The 16,499-nt window shown below is 41.8% G+C and overlaps 1 protein-coding gene across 8 annotated transcripts in view; it reads left to right on the top strand.

Annotated features, from left to right (window-relative positions):
• The window catches only part of LOC110830254 (uncharacterized), a 65,856-nt gene that overhangs the window by 25,775 nt on the left and 23,582 nt on the right, over nucleotides 1-16,499 (top strand). For all 8 annotated transcript variants that reach the window (XR_015532586.1, XR_015532585.1, XM_022064935.2 and 5 more), the window contains one exon: nucleotides 12,266-12,367. Coding sequence is in view for 6 of the 8 variants with exons in the window: in XM_022064935.2 (XP_021920627.2) it covers nucleotides 12,303-12,367 (65 nt within the window). In the remaining 2 variants the exon portion in view is untranslated. The remainder of the gene's footprint in view (nucleotides 1-12,265; nucleotides 12,368-16,499) is intronic.

Genomic DNA, 16,499 nt, shown 5'->3' with positions numbered 1-16,499 from the left:
GACATAAAACATGCGAACAAATAAACTTGTAGGGTAGTTTAAATAAAATGCGGACTTTTATAATCCCGCCTCTATTGACAGCAGAATTTAAGAATGCGTGGAGTTTTAGAGCAGCTCATTGCTATACACTGGAGCAGTTATGCGTGTATTCGAGAGAGTTTTCAGCGGAGTGTCGTCTGCTATCCTGAGACTTTCCGGGTTTTACTCAGTCCTTACAAATTCCCTGAGGATGCCACGACCTCACACTCTCGTCCATTGGGTCCACTCGGAAGCAAAGTATTAATTCATAATCGTCTTCTCAAAGCAAACTCCGGATTGATACGAGCGTTTCATAATGAACGAACCTGCAGCGAGTCCGACCTTTAAGTTAAAAACTGCACTGCAAGCGAACACTTAAAATAGAGCGATGTAGTGTTTGCTGCAGTGGGAGAGACCGGCCCCGCGTAGGTAGGCAGACTCAAAGACACGTTTTCCGCTCCAAGGCCGTCCGCACACCGAACTGATTTGAATGGAATTTGACGACCTCGTCGTCGTCTGTGAGTGTAGTTCACCTGAAGCCTAGACATATCCTGTTACAGGCTCCTCCTTTATTTCGTGTCTGTCCAATTACTTCACGACGTGTAAACTGCCGAATCCATGTAACGTCGATGGTTGTTTGAGAATTACTGTCGGATAACACTTCTGTGTAGTCTAGTGGTTAGAACGCTGGGGTTTCGGGTTAGATTCCCGACGGTGCCCGAATTTATAACTTGTGTTGGGCAAGGCCGTGGTCTAGGCAACACGGAGTTTTCCTCCGTGGCATCCCAACAATTACTCCATTCACACACAGAAGAAGGCAATGGCAAACCACTTCTGGATCATCTGCCAAGAACGTATATGAACAGGTCCCAGTCCGAGAAAAGGATGAAAGGATCCTGTTCATATGGACCTGTCGTCAGACAGAACACTAAATAATAATATAATAGTAGATCGATCTGTGAAAGTTTAATACATTTGAATTTAATAATAAAGAATTTATACAAATTTTAGAGAGTGATAAAGAAACGCCTTGCATGTAATAAACGGGAGGCAAGAATGGCACATGTGAAATTTCAGTCGCCACCTGCGACCAAGTGCCCAAACCTGGTTTCCTATCAACTGGTGATATCCGGCATTTTGCTACTCGCGTCTGAACTTGTAGCAATCGAGATTAATGGTTTTCTACTCTCACCCTCAAGAGTACACTCGGAAATCCTTCAACAGCAGGACTCGGCTATTTTGTATAATTAAAGTTCTCTCCTTTAAGAGTTATTAAAAGAATTTCCCCTGCAGTGAGAATTAGTTCAGGGCCTCTACGTACCATCGGGTTAAAAATACGTCAGTTTATCTGTGATTTCTTATTCTTCCAACTGTATTCTTGAGTTTTCCCCAGGCCTCCTCTAGTCTTGAGATGCGGCCACACTGGGCTCGTGTAACCGTCCACATTTACGGAGCGCGAACATTAGTAGTGTGAACGCACCTTTCGAGGTTCGGAAATTCTATCTAAAAAGTACGCCGCCCTCCTTGGATGGTAATTCTTTGTGTACTGTTTCCCCCTCTGCGTTTCCAAGACAGTGTAGAAGAATTTGGTAAAATGTGCCAGTGAACAGAATTAAATTACGCTAACTAAATTATTTTAGCGACCTGAGAATGTTCATGCAAATTAATTGGGTTTGATAAAGATGCCGTGTTAGGATAATTCTGGTTCTGTTCAAGATTCGAACTAAGTACGTCCCTGTAACAAGTTACTCGCATTAAGTTTATCACAAATTCATTGTGTCAGATTAATATTCTGAATCGTAAACGTCATTCTCGACAACGATCCGTTTTATCAATGATTGTTTTTGTAAATCCCGAAACATGTGCTCATTTCTCGCAGGGAGTCACGTGGCGAACGAATGTACTAGAAACTTTCAGACGGATAATCTGCACCATCACATCGGCCCAGAAATTCCGTACCTTGAGTTAAAACGCCCGCTTCTCTTTTATATGAAAATGAGCGAATCATTAATATGAAAGTTCCGACATCCGTTAGCTCGTTTTGTATAAAAAAAATCAGAAATCCTGAAAAATAAAAGTTTCTAATTTTAAAGGCTGGCACCGAAACGCTTTCAGTAACGGACGCCTGTAACTGAACATGACGATATCGAAATGAAACACGCGTGTCCCTCAAACCAAACAAGAATGTTTTGGAACAGAACACTTATAGAAACACTTTCAAGTCAGTGACCCGCACTTAAAATGTGTTCTTGCTACAAGCTCTCGTCGTATCTCTGCCCGGGCACTATTTCCATGCGTTCAAAGTGAAGTTGCCCTTCTTACTTAACTAAGTACCTCTGGATGCGTATGTAAGGGGGTGTAAGTTTATAGCTTTACGTGTTCTTGGCTCAACACTTCCCCCGACGAAAAATCCCCAAGACACCCTGGATAGGGAGACCCGAGTGCAGGGGATCGGAACACCGGTCGTCCAGCCCGTGGCTTAGTCAAGATGGCGATCTGGTGGAATCGAACACATTTTCAGATCGTCGTTAAGCTTGGTATGAAAAATATGCCACCAGAGGTCACTGCGGTGTTTTCAACTATTGACTTGTATCACCGGTCCTGATGACGGTGGCCCCAACTTTTTTGGAACGTCTCCACCCACACAGCTAGTGGATTCTTGATGATTTTGTGGTTATAAATATTTGAAAGTGTTAATCTTTCTTCAAGACAGTTGCTTATATACAGCGGTGAATTGTACACATAAGCTTTCGGTTTGACGACAAATCTCCTTGGAGCGAGGCATGGGACAGTTTGTTTGGAGAAAGATGACGAAACGTCTGTAAATGTGGCCTATGAACGAACTAATTTTCTATGTCTGCAGTTACGAACATGGCGGCAGATCAAATCTTCCGAGATTCAACCAAGCAGATCGGAGTCTGTAGAAGTGAAAATTATCCACGTTATTATAATTACTGTAGACGGCATCGTTATTAATCGTTGAGCCGTGTAATCCGGTAGAAATTTACCGACGTTTCGGAGACACTTTCTGCATCCATCTTCAAGGCGGTGTTGGAGGCAGCAAGCATATCTGAAACGTCGGTAAACTTTAACCAGGCTTCTCGGCGCAGACTCAGAAGGCGTCTTAATACTAGCCACCGTGAGAATCTGAAATATCTCTTCATAATTGGTATTTATAGATCGGTCTAGGCCCCCCCCCCCCACCATTTTGCCTAATAAAGAGCCTTTAGGCCACGAAACACGTCTCTTTAAACGATGTATTTTGCCTCTAACGCCATTATTAAGGCTTTGACCGGGATGTTCTTTTGTTAAATCTTATGTGGTACCGCCTGATTCGACTTCTAATGGTTAAGTGAAGTGTTTTCTTCGCGGTACGGGCTGGATTCTTAAATAATATTCAGACGATCTTCGGCTTCAAAGGGTTAACCAGCTGATTTTCGTAATGGTGAGGTGTAGTGTTTTCTTCGCGGTACGGACTGAATTCTTAAATACGTAATATTTAGACGAGCTTTGACTTCAAAGGGTAAACCAGCTGATTTTCGTAATGGTGAGGTGTAGTGTTTTCTTCGCGGTACGGACTGAATTCATAAATAATATTCAGACGATACTAGAGCAAATGCTGAGTTGGTACCCAATTTCCACGTTGCTCTGCATGCCTCCCATTCAGCCCTCTCAGAGTAATATCAAAATTCCGCTCTATAGTAGCTCCCCAAAAATTAACGTAAATTATTCCTAACGCCACTCCCAAGGCTAATATCAAAATTCAAAATTAACGCAAAGACCCGAATCAACTCCCCCCCTACCCTATTTCTTACCCCATCCTGTCTCCTAAATCCCTTGTCCTCACTAAACTTATTCATACCAGAAGGACGAGCGGGCACTGCCTGGGAACCTTCATAGCCCACAACTAACTTTATACCCCTCCCCCCATTTATAACAGTAGTGCCTATCGCTACTCCCCCCCCCCACTTTCTCTCTTCTCTCTCTCTCACTGGTTCGGCTTCAAAGGGTTAAAGAGAGGTCAGGAAATGGAGCCTGGACATCCTTGTTCGTTTCAGTTGCTATGGTTACGTTGTTTTGATTTTATTTTTCGTGAGATCTTTGACATTCTGGTAAACTCGATTGAATGTCATGTCTTCTATGTAAAGAAAACTGTGTTTTTAAAATTTCATGTTTATACATTGTACAGCAAATGCTGTACAATGTAAACTTTTCATTTAACACTTCAGTAGTTCTTTATAGTGTTAAATACGTAGTAACTATCACAAAAAAGTAGTGTTGCTCATAGTTTTATGAGTGTACAGCATTCTAAGATACGTGGGGTGATTTTTCTTGGAGTCGAAAATTTTTACATAAAAATTAATTGGAATTTAATTTTCGATATATATGAATTTTCAGCTTATGAACGTATTTCATCGAATGAATTACGTTTGTAAATCGAATAGTGGGTATATGTGCTCCTTTTGAAACTTTTATCAAGTAACTAATTTTTATTAAACTTGGTATGAACGTCATGTATATAGTATGTGTCCCGTATCTCGATAAATATTAGTGAATACACGATTTATAAATACTTTAGAGTATAAACGTGCTTTGTTTGTTTTGGTGTGACACGAACACAAAAGCATTTTATTCTGTTTGACTTTAAGGAAGTGGTTTATGATGACGAATTGGATGGAATTTTTGTTGACAAGTTTTGTAATATCCCATTTGAAAAGCTGAGGAGACAGGAGGGAAATACAGGGTGAGCACAAAAGAACTTGATACATTCAAATTGATACAGAAAGCAAATGCAGTTGGCGCTACGGTCTTTGGTGGACCCTGGCCTCCTTAAATGCAGCACGTCAGTCGATGAAAAACCTCAAACTTTTGTTTCGAATGACCCGGGTGATTATTGTTGTTACGCGCCTCCGCTAGATGCCACTATTTTAGTAAAATGGCTACCCCCACAGCAGAGCAATTGGTTTGTTCTGTAGTTAGCGGAGAAAGTGTCTGTAACAGCTGTGCAAAGTGAATTTCGCACGAAATTTCACATGGAATCACCCAACCGAGTATTTATTTACGCCTGGTAAAATAAATTTGAATCACAACTGCCATAGCTTCCATCATTAGGGACAATACGCACGAAGTTTGGGACGAGTTCGATTATCGTCTCAACATCTGTCACGTGACTCACGAAGCACATATCGAGGCTCTGTGAGGTGAGTAAAAAATTTTGAGTGTTTTTATATCGATTGGTGTGGGTGCGAGGTTTTAAGTACGCCGCTTTGGTTTTCTGTATCATTTTGAAAATTTCAAGTTCTTTTGTGCACACCCTGTATCATAGATTTTAACAAAGTATGTTGTGAGCTAAATAAAACTGATTCATGTGCTTGTTATGGTTTGTGGGGGTGTGCGGAATATTACCAATAAAGAGTTTGTGCACATTGTGGAATAGATCCGTTTGGAATTAGTTTAGAAACTTTTGTTTCCGGCTCTGATATCGCACATTACCACTGTAATGCTGAGCCGATGTTGTCCACTTTTCAGAGTAATTTTATGGCTAGCTTTCAGTGCAAGGTAGACCCAGGCTTTGCAGCCATATCGTAAATCAACATGGATTGTGCGTCAGAGTGATGGATGAGGCTGCTTTATCAACTAATGGGGTTTGCTGCCTGGTGTTTCAAATACCTGAGGAACACTGACAGTAACATACCAATTGAGCCATTCAAATCCTGCTTCCACCCCTTAGGGCCTGGAGGGGTGGGGGTGGTAGCTTATCCTTTTCATTTCCTGTCTGTGTAGGGGGCTGCTGTTAAAACCGAAGCGAAGATAATGGTTCTCGTACAAATAATTGAAGGACCAGAATTTAGAGAAAAATCTGTCGTACCAAATTTCGTCCTAATCCGTCACTCCATTTGTGAGATTCCGAAGAACAAAGGGCCGTTATCTAACTAACTAACTAACTAGATGGCTTACCGAACCCGAAGGTTCATCACCGAATTAACCAAAGCCCTCCACCGGACCCTGTCCTGGGCCAACAAAATCCAGTCTCCTTCGACTCCTATCTCCCGTAGATCCCGCCTGAGATTATCCTCCCATCTACATCTAGATCTCCCCAGGGGTCTCTTCCCCTCAGGCTTCCCAAATAGTGGACCCAACCAACTAGATGGCTTACGTAACACAAAAGGTTCATCACCGAACTAACCAAAGCCCTCCACCGGACCCTGTCCTGGGCCAACAAAATCCAGTCTCCTTCAACTCCTATCTCCCATAGATCCCGCCTGAGATTATCCTCCCATCTACGTCTAGGTCTCCCCAGCGGTCTCTTCCCTTCAGGTTTCCCAACCAGTACCCGGTGCACACCTCTTGTCCCATCCATTCGCGCTACATGTCCCGCCCATCTCACTCTTCTCGACTTAATCACCCTCACAATACTGGGGGAGGAAACAGATTTTTAAGCTCGTCATTGTGCAGTTTCCTCCACGCCCCATCGTTATCAGATTTCTATAATACAGCGTATTTACGTGACGGTCCTTAGACGAGTGTTTACTGAATCTCTGAAGAGGATTTTCTTGAAGAAATAAGACACTGGATATACAAATTTCTAACCCACAGCTTTGCGATACTTCAGTTCTGGAAATGCAAGCGTTACCCCTAAGACGAGAACTGCGTCATTCTAACCCGAAAATGACCAAAATTGGTGACGCTGTGGAGGCCGGCCGCAATCTCCCCCCCCCCCTCCGCCTTCTGCGTTCTGTTCGCTGTACAGCCATGAAGTTTATACGAAAGAGTATTTTGATATGAATTTTGTGAAGACGTGAATATCTTCGGTTCGAATAAGTGTAGATGTATTTTTATCTCGCAATTTCTCTATGAAATTCTCTTATCGGAATTTCTGTTCGCCTTTAGTGTAATTATACAAAAATTTAAAAAAAAATTATGTTTATAACGAATTAAAACTTCTAGACGCACCAACACAAAACCTTCCGCGCGACTCCAGATTCCGCCAGACACGACCATAGGCGCCACTAACTTCTCTTTGAATTTCTTGTTACCAGAGTCGCCACCGTCAAGAATTATTTCGATAGACGAGTTGGAAGTTTTCGTGTGCGCTCTCTTTCGATGCTTCGCGTTTTATTACAATTTAAGGGGCTGCGTGATGTCTATTATACGGAGCCTAAGCGGAGGTCAAGAGTGAGCAGTGTACGAATTTTCACGCCGCTTTCTCACACTGTGTCAAAATACGAGCAAGCAGGGGTAGTTTTTCTTCAAATAAAACCACCCCTCACTTTTGTCACGACCCCTATTCGACTGGTGACAAAAAGCAGACACCCTCTTATATAGCACCGCAGTTGAACAGTCATTTTCTGTTCTCCCCCTGTTTGCCTGGCTGTACTTATCCCTCGAGCTACCCTTGTCAACTCTCTGACAAGAAACACCCGGTTCTTTCAGCCTTCATATTATCACTGTCAAAATAATGGGTCTTTAAATGTAAGGCAGATGGGTGTGGAGAATGTTTCAATTTTGCCAACTTTCGAAAGAGGAAAAGTTTTGTTTATTTCAGTAAAAGTTTGTTGTGTTTTCTTGGAGGATGAGTGAGGAGTTGTTGGTTTAACGCTTAAATATATGAGGCCATGTCTTAATGGAAAATGCGCTAAGACTGGGGGGGGGGGGGGGGGGGGGGGGGAGAGAGAGAGAGGAAGTTTTAAAATTTTCAGATGTAGAAGGTTTAAATTTTTGACAAGGTTTGTTTCTTGTCTCAAGAGCTCTTGAACCTTTTACTGGGATGCTGTTGGGGATTTGCGAAATGTTTGAAGACTCTGACATCGTCGTTTGTTGAGAAGGCGGTGGTTACTTAGTTTGGATTGGGTTTGTTTGTTAAACTTCTGTTCAGGCTGGTTTCGAATTTCTGATTTGTCTTCGTTGGATATTCAGTTCCTGACCGAGATACGAACATCCCCCCAGTCTCTTAAGATGATGAATGAACGAGGGCCGTTGAACATCGTTGTTACATTGGCACTGACCGAGGATCGAACTATGGAACTCGCATTTCACTGCCCCGTTTTCTGGCTTAAAGCAGGCAATTCATAGGCTTTACAGATGGATGGGGCTGTACTCCACGAGCAGAAGTGCGTCCTTAACTCTCTCGATGAGCTATGACGCGTTAATTTTATGTAAGTATTATATAAGTTTTGAAAACGTCCTTAATATGATCGTGTGGGTCTGGTACGTGTTTTATTTAAGCAGAAAAGAAGAGATTACGTTTTGGAAGATAATCTTTTGTCCTTGTTTCAAACAATTCTTAAAATTAAACGCACCAGACATTGTCTCTTAACTTCCAAATCGGTCGCATTCTTTATATTAAAATCCTTTTTTTATAAAACTTTCGAGTTGCCCGTTTTCCTTATGAACCGCCTCCTAAATTTTGTAAGATCAAAGTCAGTTCCTGTAATAGTCGTGGCTTGAACCGAATTACGTTGTCACGTAATCAGGAGAACTGTCTCGATGTAGGAACATCGTAATCTTTACTAGATTTTTTAACGTGGAGTAATTTGCTGCTGTTAACACCACTGCATTACTATTTTATGTAACCTGTCGTTCAAAATTCTCATTTTGAAAATATATTCTACGTACTCCTATCACGTTCATGTGGTACTAAAGGAATTTGTCCAATTTGCTCCCCCCCCCCGTTTGTTATCCTTTGGCACATGTATTTAGAACAGTAGCATACTAACTACTTGGTTATTTAAAAAATAGTGTCTCAACATATTTCCTGCATTCCAAATTCCAGCAGGAACAAAATCTTTTCTTTTTCTCAGTGATTTTCCTGTGCAGGTGACGTTTAAAACTGGTGCTTTGAGGTTCTTTGACTCACCACCATGTGCGAGTGGCGCTACTGTTCAAGGTCATCCTGCCATTAGAGCTCGCTTCACGTGCGAAGAGTTGAGGCGTTTTACAGATGATGAAAACTCCACCGCCCCAGATTTCAGAGGGTTTTTATATTTCTGTTAAAAGAACGAATTGTGAATTGTAGATAAATCGCGCCTCAACACATAAAATGTTTTCTGTATTTAAATTCCTCTGTACGAAAGTACAAAATCCGGAAAATTCGAAGTGTAAGGTCCCAGGCTTTCCGGCTAAGGGCACGTGTACCGTACGCCGTTCTATGACTGACGTAAACCTATTTGGGGAGAATAATTATTAATGTTATTTAATGGATTAGACGTACTAGTCTCATGGCATTAAGTATGCTTTAGAATCGAATGCCTCCTGTAGGCATTACAGTTTGTCACAATGTACAAAATTATATTCGTAATGTATTCCTCAGAAGGACGTGGGAAAATGGGAGAGGTAATTACGTGGAGGGGTATTTCCCCTCGACTAAAGGCAGTCACCAGTTAATGTGAGCAGTGTAGGGGTAGTTTTCGATGATGTCACCCCAATCTACCGGACGTATTTCAACGCAAATGCGGATCATACGGTGATGATGTGGCCCGGTGATATATGACGGTGATAATGCTGTTTTATTGTTGTGTTCCCCTCAGATCCAATGCCATTATTTTTTCGGAAGTCTCAAAATTTCGATTGTAGTAAGATGTATAGGGTACAGTTGCACTGAAATGAAGGGTGGCCCTTATAATGACTATACGACACTTCCCGTCTATGGTTCATACCAGCTGTTGTGATTTATTGAACCTCGCATTTAATGACATGAATTTTTTATACTTCGTAGTAATGTAATGGTAAAAATATTTTCATATTATTATTGGTATTTATCTCTTTATTCTGGTTTGATTAACTATCACTACCGCCACGGTGGTCTAGCGGTTAGAACGCTGGCCTTGTAATCCTGGGGGTCTCGGGTTCGATTGCCGGCGGTGCCCGAATTTATAACTTGTGTTGGGCAAGACCGTGGTCTAGGCAACACGGAGTTTTCCTCCGTGGCATCCCAACAATTACTCCATTCACACACAGAAGAAGGCAATGGCAAACCACTTCTGGATCATCTGCCAAGAACGTATATGAACAGGTCCCAGTCCGAGAAAAGGATGGAAGGATCCTGTTCATATGGACCTGTCGTCAGACAGAACACTAAATAAATAATAACTATCACTAACAATTCATCTTTGTTAGTCATGGGCTAATTTAATTGGATGAAATGACTCGTAGAGAAACAGGGATGGAGGGTGTGGATTGGACTCGTCTGGCTCCAGTGGTCGGTTCTTGTGAACGCGGTAATGTAACCTAGATGATCTTCCTGTGACCTTCTGAGGGACTCCTCGTTTGCATTCAGTTTAAGTTTTGATAGTAACTAGTTATGATTAATATTAGGCCGTGGGATGTCATAAGTTCGTGTAAAATAGGATTTGTAGGCCTGTGTATTTGTTTTAAACAGTGGGGATTCTTTTATCCCGTAAGGCACCAAAGGGAAATTTTTCGACATTTCTTCTCTGTAACCGGTTCAGTTCCTAATTTTGTTAAAACTGTTCCTTTAAGGTAGCCTGCATTCCAGGGAGAACATTATGGAAAAAACATTTTTTGCTTAGAGAAACTGTAAAACAGGTTCTTTCTTTTGTAATGTTGTTTTATTTATTAGAGATAATTTACAACGTTTTCAATCCGTATTCCGCAAAGCATTTAAGTTATTTAACAAAACCGATTTTTGGTCAGTGCAAATTCCGTTATATGCAGGGTCTGACACACCAGGATCGTATTCTGGAGGTCTCGGGTTCAAATCTTTTCCCGGAGACCGGCTGCTCTGTCTTCATGGGTTTCCGAAAGTCTCTACAGGCGGACAGAGGGATAGTACCGTAAATTAGGCTTTGGCCACTTCCTTCCACATCCTCCACGAGTCAGTCGTTAGAGATAGCACAAATCATTATACGAGGAACCTGTTCGTCGAACACGCAACCCAGCGAAGCCCGCGGTAGGTCATTCCATCGGTTTGGACGACGAAGATGAAGAGTTTGCCCTGGTCCAGTTGCTGGCCAACGTGTCCGGGCGAGAGATGCGCTCAATTCCCCAGAAACAATGTTCTCTTAGACGCATGAACGGGACAGAATCATTTTTATTCCAGGTTCAACTTTCTTTTTTAAATCGCCGTTGAATTTCTTCGACAGACCAATCTGCATTACGGGGCAAGATATGGCAGAACTATTTTCGCTTAAGGAACGTGGAATTCTCAGCTCCATTTAAATGTTTCCAAACACGATTATTTTGTCACATATATTTTTAATCCTTCAGTGCCCAGTAGCAACAAGACCTTTTTTTAAAAAAGTGCACATATATACAGGGTGAGTCAGACGTATGTTTACATACTTCGTGTGCGTGTTCCAGGATCAAAAATCCTATGAACATGGGTCATTTTCTAAATAATAGCCAAAAATAAGTTACCGTCAGGGCTCGCGTGTTTAAATGTCGAAGACTTCTGGCTAGAAGTCAGTAGGCATTAGGAATCTCCCGCGACAGGCTAACCCCGTATATTTTTCGGTCGAAAGAGCAAATGCCGAGTTGGTACCCAAAATTCGACATCGCACTGCATGCCTCTCTTGCAGTCCTCCCAATAAAACCATAAAAAATATCCCCCTACCACATATATCAACATCAAAATTCCATCCGAAGTTTAATATCAAAATTCAAAATTCCGGTCGAATGCAGTTAATAACCTGCTCACCTTTTGATCGACTTACCTTATCCACTTCCAAACGCTTTACCCTACCCTACGAGCTAACTCTACCAGAAGGACGAGTGGGCAGTGCCTGGGAACCTTCATAGCCGTAAATTTATCTCTGTTCTTCCCGACCCCTGTTTAGAACAGTGTCTTTCATTACTCAACTTACTTCCTAATATTTTCTCTGGGTTTTAGGCTTAAAAGAGTTAAGATAAATGATTCGATTCAGTCTGTCATCGACGCTCAGACACGGATTGAATTTATTTTTAAGCTTATTCTAGAAGTGTCCGACATATCGACCTTCTGACTAACGTATTTGTTGTCGTGTGTGGATGTTTTCGAACTATTTTGTTAGCGAGTAGTAATCCTATAGTAGGGTAAAGTAGAATCGATGATCACTCTGATGATGGAGGCATCAACGACCTCCGAAACGTCGGTAAACTTCTACGTGACTACATAGCGCCACAGCCCACAAGACAGATGTCTTACATAGTAGGGTTTTTCACGTAGAGGATTGACAGCGTTCCCGAGAAGAGAAATGTTAGGTTAGGTTCTTTTTTGGCGGGAAATGACGGATTAATGTCTTGTTTTCAGGTTGGCAAGGGTGATATCGGCGCAATGAGAGTGAGCAATGTACAGGTATCCCCGCTACACGAGCAGCACCGAGCCGCCTGCGACAGGGCATCGACAACTCAGGTAAGGACTCTGTTTGTTTGCGCGTGTTTCAGAACAGGGCGCTGTTTTACCACGAACCTAACACGCGTCTATTACGGGGTCTGGGGGTTCGAGTCTCGGCATGCTAGGATTCTTATCTTCGTCACAGTCTTTTTGCTACAATATTAGAACGCAATTAGTAACTTTCCGTGAAGTTCAGAGTCGTAGATCTTTTTAGTTTAAACATGAATGCCGTCAGAAGAATATTTAAAAATTCAACGCGTACCTAAAAGAAAACGACATATGTACTTTCGAAAAACGAAGTTTATTAAAGTTGTTTATGGACATAATAACAGTTTATTCTGAGAATCACGTGAAACCTTTTAAACACTTCTGTTATTGAATGTTAATGACACGTAAAATTACCACTTAGTTTTAAATGGTGAGAAGATTTTTCATGATAACTCGGCAGATCGGAGTGGTGTTCGTCTCTTTGCGAAAAAAGTAGGTTTTGTGATTGAGAGAGTAAACATTTTAGAGTCGTATGCGAAGTTTGCATTTTAATTAAGTTTAGGAATAGCCACTTATCGCTTATTAACTCAAATACCTTTAACATTACTGGCGACGTCACACGACAGAATGTAAGAAGTTTGCCCCAGTTTAGGTCACATGAAGCTGATCTAGGATAATATCGGTTATATCGTAGTGTGCATTCTAGAAGTTTTATTGTAGGACGTTTCGGAAGTCTGTGCCCTTTTTTCCGCAAGATAACTTGACCATAATTGTTTCTCTCCTTGGTCCTAAGCACTGGAAATTGGATTAGTTCATTCTGGATCAGCAGTAATGCTAGTTTTTTACAAACATTATAATAATAATGATTATTATTCCATCTATTCACCACTTTATAGGGTATTTACTTCTGTGTACCTGAGAAAAACCTAGCCTCTGAGGTATTTCTGAAATAAATTTTGTTTTTAATATGTGTTACATGTATTATATAGTTTTATTGTGAGAGATTACTAAACATTTTACGACAGCGTCTTTCGAATGACGTATGAAGATCTCAAAATGGCGGTCTTCTGAAGTTCCCTGACGTCGTGTTCGCCCGGGATGTTGGCCAAATATTTTCTGAGTGACTTGGAGACAGTTCCAGTTGCTCCTATAATTATTGGGATTACTTTTGCTTTCACTTTCTACATTCGCTGTATTTCAATGAGAAGGTCCTTCTATTTCAAGATCTTCTTCGTTTCATTCTTAATTACATTTATTATTATTATTATTATTATTATTATTCGATAAGAATTTTTTCTATTCGCCATTTTTCTCATTTAACACAAAAACATAAACAACATAACTGCGTTGTATGAGTACAATTATTTCATAATCTTTGTCTCCATGCTTGGAAGTTAGGTTTACAGGAATGAGTAGTGTAGTACAGGGTGACTAAAAAAAGTTGACGGTAAAAGACAGACGCCTTAAAAGTACATTGCTCCTGAATGCAACCCCACCCCCCGTTCGACCATCCGCTAACCGCGATTTTGACTACCGCGGGTTCATGCGTCAGCTGTTTTTCATTTGTGTCCACTTTTGATAACTGCCGTGTTTATTTAGATTATCTGCGGTGTTGACGTTGCGTACAAATCGATTAGCAATAATGGCTAGTTTAATCCATCTCACTTCTTTACACCCATTTTGTGTAAGATCCTTTTTAATAATATCTTTCGAGTGGTCTCGTCATATTTTCTGAATACAACTGTCCATGCATTTGGACTTTCCGTAATCTCCAGTTTTTCAGAACATAAATCTAACTGTGATGATTTTCTGGATCATCACACCCCTTTATAAATCATAATCATTAGACAGTAAGATAGATCTGCCTGCCTTAAGCGTGTTTCACCTCGCTTTGACGATCTCGACATGAAATCTTTTAAGTCGGCGTCTCTGGCGTCGTGAACGTGATTTGTTGACGAGTCGACACTCCGAGTTCGCGATCACGTCAGTCTGGTTAAATAGATTACTGGCCCGCCTCATCGTTCATTCTAAGTAACACTTTGTTGTGCGTGCGTGCGTTCGTGCGTGCAGTCTTGCGTCGCGTACGCAAGTCGGGACGCACCGATTATCGCATAACCTTCAGAACACATATGACAAATCATGACTGTTAATTAATTTACAAACTTTAATAAGAAATGTTCTCTCATTAATGAAACCTAATGCATTCGATTATTATGTGGATTGGAAATGGACTTTGCCCTTCGGTTCTGTGCCCTACAAAGTTTATTATTCATATTCTTCTTCAAATAATGCGAGATTTCAGGTAGTAGTCTGTTAGATGATTACCGACGTTTCATAAGTTCTTGCTGCCTCCATCGTCAGGGCGATGAGCTTCCGTCAGACTAATCAGCCGTCTTGTCCAAATTTTGTTTGTGGAATCAAATCAAGGAAGTTTCGTGTGGTTGATGCATGCTTATATTGTCGGAAATATGAAACAACTTGCACAAAGATAATATTAAAATGGATTTTAGAGGAGAGGATGTATCTGGTTTCATCTGGCTCAGAATACGAACTTGTGATGGTCTTTACTGAATATGGTAATGAATCTTCCGGTGGGGGGGGGGAGTTTTATTGGCCAGCTGAGTGACTGTTAGCTTCTTACGGAGATCTCTGCGCCGTGCAGCTAGCGAAACAACTCTTATAGAAGGCAATTAATATGCAAAAACATGCTGGGAGCCGTTTGCAAGACAATAAATACAGGTGTTTCTTGATGGTTTGACACAGTAAGAATATTCAGTTACTGCCGAAATGTCATACAGGGTGTCCAGAAAATAATTCTTTCGTGACCGCTTCTAATTCGGTTGCTTGCCGCTGTCGTCTGCGCCACGAAGCCGACAGAGGTAGTTTCGAAAACGTACGCTAGATTCGCTAATTCACTAAGTGCGACTGCTAATGCACGTAATGGTTTAGTTTATTAACGTGTCTTTATTTAATTCATTGAATGTGTGTGTACATCTTGGGACACCTGTATGTAACCTCTACTTGGATGTACAGTAAACATGAAGGTAACTGGTACTTGTCTGGCCAAACATGTGTCGAAGAATTTGCAGTCCGTGTGTTATACGAGGTGCGATCGGAAAGTTTCAAGACTGCGCCTATAAAAACCCGTACACTTATCTCAGGTATTAAATTCATCCATCACCCTCGAAGTAGTTCCCCTGGGAGTGAACACAACGATCCCAGCGCCGCTGCCAAGCCTGGAAGCATCCCTGGAAATCTTTCTTTGTCAGCCTGTCAAGCACCATCTGCGATTCTGCCTGAATCTCTTCTATCGTCTCAAATCTCCTTTCCTTTAGCTGAATTTTCATCTTTGGGAAGAGGAAGAAGTCACACGGAGCTTAGAAAGGAAGTTGGGGTCGGTTCTTGCAAGATCTTTGAGCTCCTGACAAACGAGAAGTCGATTCTGCTTCTGGTCCTCAGACAGGATGCGTCGCATGTGGAGTTCTTCCTTTAGAATCAGCTGACAGGTCCCATAGCCTATCCCAACAATGTCGCACAAGTCGTTGATGGTACGACGTCGATCTTCGTGAATGGCCTGCCGAATCTTCGTAACATTTTCGGGCGTTGTGCTCGAAGATGGTCGTCCAGAACGCTCGTCATCATCGACAGAGGTTCGGCCATTTTTAAAACGTGAATGCCACACAAAAGTTTGTGCACGACCCATTGCGGACTCCCCAAATGCTTGCTTTAGCATTTCATAGGTTTCCGTAGCCGTTTTGGCGAGTCTTTGGCAAAATTTGATGCACACGCCATTCCGAAATCGCAGGAGGGTCGGTGTAATGCACTACCAAAACGCCCGTAACTAAGAAACAAATGCTAATTCGATGATGCCGGCTGGCACACTGATTCACTATGAATGTAGGCCGCACCCCCTAGCGGCAGAAGCTCGTACTACATCCGGTTCGCCCTCTATTGACACAGTCTTGAAACTTTCCGATTGCACCTCGTATATAATAAAAGCTTCAGAATTACAATTTGGTTTCCCTTGTAACAGAAAGTGTTGACTAAAACACGGAGCATTGCTGCCAACGGAGGTGTCGGTCTTGCCAGGTATAACACAATGTTCGGGGTTGTTATTATTCGTCATACTTCGGTGTTAGCCGAATTCTCTAACACGACGTGA

The sequence above is a fragment of the Zootermopsis nevadensis genome, unplaced genomic scaffold (assembly GCF_977971745.1).
Source record: "Zootermopsis nevadensis isolate Lab colony 2312 unplaced genomic scaffold, Znev_1.0 Znev_ptg000061l, whole genome shotgun sequence".
In the NCBI taxonomy this organism is placed as follows: domain Eukaryota; kingdom Metazoa; phylum Arthropoda; class Insecta; order Blattodea; family Termopsidae; genus Zootermopsis; species Zootermopsis nevadensis.
This window is presented reverse-complemented; position numbering and strand designations above follow the sequence as displayed.